Here is a 10,724-nt window from a genome sequence, read left to right as displayed (position 1 = left end):
AGTTTGTTATTATTGACAAAGCATGAAAATAATGTTATAGTAGAGTTTTCTTACATAAGGTCCTATGTTCTTGATATGTTAGTGAAGAGAAAATAAGAGAAAGTGATGAGAAATAGTGTAGAAAAAGAAAATAAGGGTGTTATAACATGGTAATTAATATCTTGTACTAAAACAGTTTTGGACAGCAGCAGTAGTCTAACTTTGAAAAATCATCAAAAATTTTAGAAATATAATTATAGGATGAATAAAATATTAAATTAAAGCTTATTAATTCTAGTTTCTTATAGAAGAAATGATGTAAGCAATGGAATTGTAAATCATGAGATATAATAAATTTTGTGAGACAAGGTCAGAATGATTTCGGTTCCCCTATTCTGACTTTGGAAAATCATAAAAAAATGGAAAAAAAGTAATTATGAGCTTAAATTTATATTTTTAGAATCATAAATGAGTATATTTTCAATAGAAACAAACGGAAACATCATTTGAATTCTGTACGAGGAGATAATTAATTTTTAGTGAAGAAGGGCCAGAACTATCAGACAGCAGAAAATGGGTAACTTTAAAGAATAAACTGTACTTATTGGCTAAACCAAATATTCTAAAAATTTTATGGTAAGAATATATATGAGTCTAGTTTCAGATAAAATTATCGGATCTTAATTTGGAGTCTATAGCTCCATATATGAATAATTTAGTGACTATGACACAGATGGACAACTTGAATATTCATAAAAGTAAATAATAAAAAAATATAGATAATGTTACTTACAAGTGTGTTATATACATTAAGGATGTGGAATGGAGTGGAGGAGGAGGAAATATATGAATATTCATTTAGCATGGCTAATTTGCATATTTTAGGCTCAGGGACTAAATTGAATAAAAGTAAAACTTTATGGGAAATTTTGTAAAAATGTTAGAAATGACCAAATTGCATGAAATGGATTAATTTTATTATTTAAATTAAAAAATTGAATGAAATTATTAATTTAGTTCAAGATAGGGGGAAAACATGTTTTAGGGATTAAATTGAAAAGTGTTGAAATTATGGAAAATTCTGATATTTTATAGAATTCATGGATTGTTATCAATATGTATGAGAATAATAGCTGGAAATAAGGATTAAATTGCGAGAATTTTATTTTTCTGACCCTAAGGATGAAATCGTCATTAATTAAAAGTTTAGGGGTAAAATGGTAATTTTTCCTAGAGATTAATTAAAGGCATTAGAATATGAAATGAATGAAAATGACGATCAAATTTATTAATTAAGATCTGGACGACTCAAATATGGGACTTGATCGTGGAAAAGAAAAGATATCGGATTAATGAAATTATAAACACAAACAAGTAATGAGGTAAGTTTGTGTAACCTGAATTGTATTTTAAATACTTGAAAAATGTGGTTATGTGATAAAAATATGATTTGAATGTTCAATTCATGATAACTGATGAAATATTGCTAATACTCGATATAAATTGAAAATAAATCCCGGTTGAATGAAATGAAAATTCGATGGATCTCTGAAAAGGAATTGACGGTAAAAAGGATCTAGCACGGACGAGTGATCCTATTCTGATATAGCCCTCCCAAAGAATACGTGTAAAATGGATTTAGCCCGGACGGGTAATCCGAATTAGGGTCTGAATTTAGCCTGGACTGGTAATTCAGACCAAGCTCATTAGAGTAATTGTCGTTGCAGGGGATTTAGCTTGGACTGGTAATCCCGACAATACTCTATGAGTTTATATTACAGGGGATTTAGCCTGGATTGGCAATCCCACTGTAAGGATGAGGTTCGCGGAAGTGTGCTCTCTGATATGAAATGTGTAAGACCATGGTTGAAAGATACCATGACAACCTGATATGAAATGTGTAAGACCATGATTGAAAGATACCATGGCAACGTGATATAAAATGAATAAGACCATGGTTGGAAGATACCATGGCAACGTGATATGAAATGAATAAGACCATGGTTGAAAGATACCATGGCAACGTGACATGAAAAAAATAAGACCATGGTTGAAAGATACCATGGCAACATGACAGAAAATGAGTAAGACCATAGTTGAAAGGCACTATGGCATCATGTCAAAGATAAATAAGACCGTGGATGGGAGACGCTATGACTTCTATTAAACAATTGATATTCAGGTAATACGTATCAGATGACGAATGGTTATATGAAATGGTTGTGTGAAATGTTTACAAGAACTGGTCATATGGAAATATATGTACAAAATAGTTGTATGAAATAATTATAAAGATAGATAAACGAAATAAGTATAAGTACATGGAATATAATTTATGTTAAGTTTGATATAAACTATTACCGGAATAAATATACATAAAATATATGGAAATGATGGAGCATGAAATATTGATATAATGAAATGAATGATATATGCTTATGAAGAAACGGTAAGAACATGATATGTTTCATGACATGTACATATATGATTATCTTTGATATGTTGATACAAGGAAATTCTGTACGTTGAGACTATTATTAAACTCAAGTGCGATATGTCGAGAAAATAAGTATATCAATGTTGAATTTAGATGAAATATGTGCAAGTATACTAACAATGATGTTGTTTGACGCTTAGACAAGTGCCAAACTATTGATTGAATGGTAACATGTTTAATTATAAGGAGCATTGAAATAGTAAGTACTTAATGAAAATAAAATTTAAGATTTTGTGAATTTTTTTCTATGATCCCGATATGATTCCTGTTGGTTTCTAATGTATGTTTGGGGCTTCGAGGGCCCAATAGAGAGACGTTATGATTATGTTCAAAATATGAATAATAAATGACTCAGAATTATCTGAAAATGTTCAGTAAACTCCGGTAATGCCTCGTACCCTATTGCGGCAATGGATACGGGTAGGGGGTGTTACATGATTACCTTTTTGTTATTCTTGATCAACACGAGATTTGAACATTCACCAGAATCACTAGAACTTAAAGCCTTAACAAAGCTAGTAAAGTTCTGAATCACAACCTTTCTCTTGTCAACATGCCTTAGACCTCCCTTTCCAGGATCTTTCATTCCTATTGCAAGGATTTCATCAATTTTGTTTCTACTGGTGGTAAATTTCTGAAGCATGAGTGTAGCTTTAGCAAGCTCCTTCTTTACCTTTATTTGGTTATCGAGATCTTCTGCAATAAGTGATTCTTTTACTTCTACCTATTTAACCAAATTAGCATTTTCATCCTTCAATTGTTTATTCTCCTACAACAATAGAGAATTTATTTAACAAACTTGCCCATATTTTCCCAATTTCTCTTTGTAGGTTTTTTGGAAATCCTTATCAGAATCAATACCCAAATCTCCATCTGAATCTTCTTCAACTCATTTGACCACATTGGTAGCAAAAATAATATTATTGTTGTGATGATCATCTTTTGAGTCCAAATTGCTAAACTAAATTTTCACCACTCCAGGTCACACAAAGTGACTTCTTTTTTAGAGTGTTAGAACACTCAAATTGGATATGGCCACACTCCTAAAATTCATCAACCTGAACACCTTTCTTCTTATCTTTCTTAGATTCCCCCTTAATGAAAATTCCCTTTGATTTGTTTCTATGGACATTAGCATTAGCTTCAAACTTTTTGAACCACATTGCCTACTTCTTGAATGGGTTGTTACAATTTTGTGTAAGTAAGGCAATCTATTCCTAGAGATCTTCAAGTGCACCATTTTGAGAAGTTGACATTACATCACCCACTTGGATAGCAATGTTTCTTTCACATTTTGTCCTACTATGTTTAGCTTCATTACAATTTAGCTTCTTTACAGTTAATCTCAAAAGTTTGCAAAGAGTCAATGAGTTCATCAATGGCCAACCTTTCAAAATATTTGGCCTCTTCAATAACAATAACCTTGATGGAGAATCTCTTAGGAAAATATGAGACTTATTTCTAACCAATTTGGCGTTGGAGTATTCTTCCCTAACTACAAATGCATGGTTTGGTAGATTACACAACTTTGTATAGAAATCTCCTATAGTTTTCGATTCTTGTATTCTTAGGCCCTTAAATCTGGAGGTCAACATCTGCATCTTCGACTATTCAATAGTGGAGCTACCTTTATGAGTTGTCTCCAAAATTTCCCAAGTAGATTTGGTAACAGTACACTTAGCAATTCTTTTAAATTCTTAAAAGTCTATTCAAAAGATAGCATATAAGGCTTTAAGATGACATTTGCGTGCTTTTCTTCTTCAGGGTTCCATTATACCTCTAGCTTAAGCACTCCTCATTCTCCTTGTCCATATGGTGGCTCCCATCTAGTAGGAACTGCTCGTCTAGCCTTTTCATTAATGAATTTTACGTAAGCTCTTATTCGTGCTTTCTAGTAGGCATAATGGCCAATCTCCATCATTGGGAGATGTGAGGTAGATGATCCTTCCGTAACTTGAATTTAGAAACATCATAAATCTCCACTAGCTATGCTAAGTGGCATGTTCTGATACTAGTTGTTGACTTGAAATCAGTTGATGAGTTACAAACTAAGTGCGAACAAAAGTGACTGGGGAAGTTGATACTTCTCTAAGTAATGTGAAACAAAGAACAAAAATAGGGGACATAAGGATTGTTTATGCAGTTTGGTTTCCTTACATATACAAAGCCTAGCTCAGTGAGAAATGCTTACTATCTTCTACACTTACAACAAGTGAACTTAAATCTATCACACCCCAGCGACAATTTCATCATTTTTGTACCTTTGAAGACTGGTACTGTTACCACTAAATTCATCCCTGTGAACATAACTTGTACAAAGGTTTTACAATCAAATACACTATCATAAATAATGTTCCTCACTTGAATTGGTTAAGTGTGCTCAACTCTCTGTACAATAACCTATACAAGTCTCTCAATTATATAGAGTATTTCGAGACTTGCTAACATAATGAAGATTTATATCAATCCCTATTAAACAATAGTTGAATACAATATAATAATAACAAACAAGGAAAAACATTGATTGTTGGAAGCAAAGTCTTCAACGTTCCAGTTTGATCGAACTTGATTTATCTAAGGGATTAGATAGACATGATTCGCTCCGTTCCTTCAAACATATTCCCCAAAGTGATATGATATTCATAATGGGCTTAGATACAACCTACAATATCAGCACAACCCAAAAATTTGGTTCAATAAATTGTCAATCACCTAAATATGGAAATAGGCTAGTCTATCATAGTTAGGGGTGAGCGTTCGATCGAATCGAATCGAATGAAAAAATTTCGAGTTAATTGAGTTGACGAATCATATTTTATCATCCTAATTTGATTTGAAATTTTCTCGAATCGAGTCGAGTGAGATGGAATTCGAATTGAATCGAATCGAATCGAATATATTTGTTCGAGTTAAATTTTATAAAATAATTTTGGGTCCTTGTAATCACTGTCATCCATCGTAGTAAAATTTGTCCACCTTAATCAAAATTTTTATTAACTTTCATTACCTCATAATTTATATATTAATCTTTTATATACGGGTTAACTTCTTTGTTTGCTTAGTTGTTTCAATTATCTTCAGATTCTTATCACTATGTATTTTAGAATTAAAAAATATATTAAATGTAAAAATGTGATTTTTTAATAAAAGTTATTTTAAAGATAAAATATGAAATTGATACCAATATAAAATTTTAACATGGATATTTAATGGCATAATTAATAATTCAATTTTAATATAAATATTCAATATGACTAAACAATTCAATAATATAAATAATATAAAATGTAAAATTTAATTTAATAATATAAATAGAAGATATAAATAAAATTATTACTATTTATGTTTAGTAATTTTTTTTGGATAATTTTGATTTTTTATTTGAGAGTAAAGGGTGAGAAGTAAAAATTTAGGGGGAAAATAAAAAGTTTTGGAGGATAAAAGTTTGAGTGGAAGTAAATTGGGGGATTAAAATTTTGGAGGGAAAATATTAAAAAAAAATTGGGGGGGTGGATTTGGGGTAGATGGAAGGTGGGATGGGAAGGAAGTAAAAATTTTAGGGGGAAAGTGGGAGGGAGTAAAAGTTTTAGGGGAAAATAAAAAGTTTTGAGAGTTTTTGGGAGTAAAATTTTGGAAAAAAGTAAATGGGAGAGTAAAATTTTGGTGGGAAATGTATTTTGGGTAGATTGGGGGGTTGGGATGGAAAGGGAGTAAAAGTTTTGGGGGGAAAGTGGGAAGGAGTAAAAGTTTTGAGGGGAAAGTGGGAAGGAGTAAAAGTTTTGAGGGAAAAGTAAAAAGGTTTGGGAGTTTGGGGTAAAAATGTAAAATATTATAGTTTGATATTCGAATTATTCAAGTTATTCGAGTTATTCGAATTCGAAAACTCAACTCGATTCGAACTCGAAATTTGAAAAAAAATTCGAGTTGACTCGAATAACTCGATTCGTTTAACTAGAACTTCGAATTTTTTTTCGATTTATTCGAGTCGAATCGAGTTTTGCTCACCCCTAATCATAGTGCTTTAGGAATTGGGTGCTTTCTCAGGCAGATGTCAATCATTCCATTTTTTTCAACATAATTAAATATTAATATCAAATATTATAAATTTCAATATTATTAAACATATATATTTAATTATTTCTTTAATAATATAATAAATTTATTAATATAATTTTTCATTTTAATAAATTATTTAATATTATAATTTTGTTTTAATAATAAATTTTAACAATAATAATTTTAAATTAAGTAATATTGTTAATATCTTATTGAAAAATATTTATATTAACATTAAATAATAAATATTTAATAGTATAAAATATGAATATTTGTTTAAACCATACTTAGGTTCATTTATTTTTTTCAACTCTAATGTGTCATTAACCACGGTTACAAATGTAATATATGTAATTTAAATTAAATTTTAATTAGGTATTTTTTATTATTAAGTTTGTATGCAATATTAATTATTATAAAATAAGTCCTTTTTGTTACTATAATATTTTGTAAAAGTGTATATATATGTTGCATTTCTCATTATAAAAAATTTTAAAAAAATATTTTGAAGAAAAATTTACTAAACAACGAAAAATATTTTATACAAAATCATATAAAATACAGAAAAAAATAATTCATTTTTGAAAAGTTATTTTAATAAAACAAACATAGCTTAAGTGTAAATTAGTCATATTGCGCAATGATAATGACTTGCTTAAATTATTTTTCAAACCATCTTGAGCTTCTTCCTCTGCTTTTTGACAACAGAAATAACTTATGGATTGAACATCTATCTGTTCGTACTTCTAGAAAACCAAAATTTAATAGGTAGGGACATTTTTTTCCTAATAAGGAAACCTAACATCAAAAACAAAAACTTTGACTTTTTTAAGTTTGCAACATTCGGGACCTCAAATTTATGGACCTTAACAACCTAAACCAATGTCACCTTGTTTCATGAAAAGATGCATATCTTTTAGACTTTTGATGGAGAACTAATGTCATTTTTTGCTTTTGATTGGTTTTAATGTACCATATTTACAAGAATTGAAACAAGTTGGGAATGTGGGTTTAGTGTTGTAAGCAATGTTATTAAAATCTGGTCATATCGTAAATTAAATTAGTTGAATTTATAATTAGTAGTTCATTTGATCTAACGTAGATCATTTAATAAAAACTCCATCAAAGTGATACATTTTAAAATTTTCTTATAGTTTTTTTTATTAAAAAAATTATCTGTACTTCTATTTAAGAACTCATTAATCGAAACCCAATTCAGTTGTGAAATTACTAAAATATATCATTTTTACAAAGCAATAAAAATATTTCAAGGATATTTTTGTTCTTTTTATATAGAATCTAAAAAAATAGAGAAGATTTTAATGCAAGGAATTATATTTTACCATTTCACAATGCGAATTTTGTTACATTTAGTATGAAAAGAATATTTAAATTGTTTTGACTTCTAATCATATTTTTAAAGCGTTGGTTGAATGAGCATTGAATGAATCTAGTTTTCCCTTGAAGCTAAAGAGAAAATGACCATAAAATTTAGCTATAAGAGTAAGAAAGCTTTACTCATACAAATGCAGCTAAGAAACATGGTGAATGACTTTTAATATCATATTAGACGATCGTATCCTAAAAGCTAGCTATTAAGCAAATATAAACGTAAAGAAAATCCCAAAGTGGAAAACAGAAACATAGTATTCAAAGTGAAAACTAGAACTTGGGATTTAACTTTCAGCATAGCAACTTCTAAGTGTTCTTGACATAAGATTTGCAAATTTCTTGTTTGATAATTCAAAGCAATTAGGGAAAACAAAATCTGATGAATTCCCTGAAATCTTGTTTCTTGGAATCCCGATTTCATCGGCCAACTTCTCGGCTTCATCCTCGCACTGAATGACTCGATCGAAGCAAATGTACCTTCCAAATGCTGTCGTCGTTTTCATTGCCTCGAACACCGATACATGTGCCTCAGCCAATCTTCTTACATCAGCAGTGGCCAATAAACCATTTGCATACATTTCTTGAGCTCCTGAGTTTTAATTTTTTCTCATAAATTAACTGATATGATTAGGCATTATCAAGAATGGTTTAAGTTTTGAAAAAAATACCTTTAAGATAAGCTATTGTTGCTGTTGGATTTCTATAGGAGAATTCATGGCCTGTAATGAGCCCTGGACAAATAGTAGTCAAATTTAAGCTCATTTCTTCAGCTATTTTCCATGCAACTTTCTCAGCCTTCAGCTTCCCCAATGCATACCAAAGCTATCATATCCCAAACTTGAGTATGAGTGTTTGATATAAATATTTTTTCATATATTTAGAGTGTTCTCAAAGGGTCATATCCCCGTACCATATTTGGGTATGTGTCGGATAAGCCTATCGAACACGAATATTTGTAAAAAAAAAAAAAAAATCAAAAGTATGGATTCATACCTTTTTATCCACGCAAAGTGATTCATTGCTCCAACAGTTATGGTTAACCAAAGGGGGGAGTTCATATTGGGAGTTATCTCTCCAAATGCAGGCCAAAAGCGAAGAAGTGAGCACACAGTGCTTGACAGATGGTGTTCTTGCACATGCTTTCATCACATTTTCACTGGCTTTTCCTTCCATTTCAGCCATGGATTTCTAACAAAACATAGAAAGAAAAAGTTAAAAAAAAAAAAAAAACAACATATCTTAGTTAAAGAATAGCTAATAACTTGATTTGGTAATGGTGGACTTTTAAAGATGACAAAATTTCAAAAAGTAAAGTAAGCTTCAATGTGTATCCTAGAAAATATCACAAAACTTTTTAATGTTTTGTTGATTTTACTTTTCATATTTAATTTTAAGCATATTCATATCAAAATACATACTCGTATCAGTGATTGTGTCCATTAAGATTTTTGTAGGCCAATCTATGATGAAGTCCTCAAGCCATATCTTTTTCTATGATGGCAAAAATTCATTCTTAAAATTTAGCTTCTTTTTTTTTCAGTTTTACATTTTTCATCCCTTCTCCTTTACTTCTCATCACCAAAACTTTTCAATCTACCCCATGAAACACAATGAAGAGAGACAACTAAGAACTTGGCAATGTTGCAACGATTAGTCCTTTTTTTCCCCCTAAAGTTCATCACTAGTACCTTAGAGTTCTTCCACAGATTCATTCATAATTTCATATAATCAGTGAAGAAATGTAAGACAAATGATATAAAACTCACAGAATAACCAGAGAGGCCGGCAGGGTCAGCGACAGAAGAGGTGTGAAATACCCCACAACACCCATCAAAGGCCTCCATTAGCCCCTGGATTTCATTTGGTTTAGCCATTACCACAGCTATTTTGCTCTTACAACCCATCATCTCCCCTGAAATCTCCATTTCCCTCAGCTTCTCTACATCTTCTGCAAATCATTTTTGAAATCAAACCAAGAAACCCATTTCAAAATCATTCAATTTAATAGCAATATAAACAGAGAATCTAACAAGTTTTTTTTTGTTTTTATTTTTTTTCTATTTTTGATACCTTGGTTAGCAACAAGGACTCGAACAAAGTATCCATGGAGCAAGAGATGATTAACTAAAGCAAACCCAAAGAAAGAAACACCACTGGTAACACAAACAAGCTTGTCTTGAAGATCAACAATGGAAGAATGCGAGGTCAGGCCTTTGAATTCTCCATTGTCTTTTCTTCTTTCCATGGCAGCTAAAGCAACAAGAGTCTTGAACTCCCTTGTTTCATAATCTTCATCATGTGTCCTTGCAATTCCCATTTTCTGTAGAAGTTTTAAAACTCTGGGTTATACTTTGATCCTTGGTTTAGTAATTGCTGAAATGGATTGAGGTTATTTGAGGGTGAAAAAAAGAGAGGGGGAGTTTGGTGGGGATCTCGAAAGCAAAGCTTTGGAATGAAAGTAGAACCATGCAAAAAGTGTGGGCTGCGGAAAGAGTGTCAACAGAACTGGTAGAATATGATGACTTGGGCTGATTTAGCTTGGCTTAAATATTAAGATAGACGGCAGCAAAAATAAAAAATATGGGTAAACTACATCATCAATGTAAATTTTAGTTTTAGTCGCTTAATTAAAAAAGTTATAATTTGGTCACTAAATTATTTAAAAATTTTTAATTAAGTCACTGAACTATTCAAAAGTTTGTCTTTTAAGTAACAAGTCTATTAAGTTTTTTATAAAAAAGAGATTTGTTAACGTGTTCCAAGCGACGATTTAATGATCAATATGATGAATCAATATGCA

The 10,724-nt window shown here is 30.6% G+C and overlaps 1 protein-coding gene across 1 annotated transcript; it reads right to left on the bottom strand.

Annotated features, from left to right (window-relative positions):
• Positions 1-8,065: 8,065 nt before the first annotated feature.
• On the bottom strand, positions 8,066-10,444 carry LOC107888687 (cinnamoyl-CoA reductase-like SNL6). The gene is made up of 5 exons (XM_016812858.2): positions 9,995-10,444; positions 9,691-9,872; positions 8,918-9,112; positions 8,593-8,746; positions 8,066-8,513 (listed from the first exon to the last, which is right to left on the bottom strand). The coding sequence occupies exons 1-5, from the start codon at positions 10,239-10,241 to the stop codon at positions 8,209-8,211; spliced, it is 1,083 nt and encodes a 360-aa protein (XP_016668347.1). The 5' UTR covers positions 10,242-10,444; the 3' UTR covers positions 8,066-8,208.
• Between the last annotated feature and the right edge of the window lie 280 nt (positions 10,445-10,724).

This window comes from Gossypium hirsutum, chromosome A09, assembly GCF_007990345.1.
Source record: "Gossypium hirsutum isolate 1008001.06 chromosome A09, Gossypium_hirsutum_v2.1, whole genome shotgun sequence".
Taxonomy (NCBI): domain Eukaryota; kingdom Viridiplantae; phylum Streptophyta; class Magnoliopsida; order Malvales; family Malvaceae; genus Gossypium; species Gossypium hirsutum.
The sequence above is the reverse complement of the archived record's forward strand: the minus strand, read 5'-3'. Positions and strand labels throughout refer to the sequence as shown.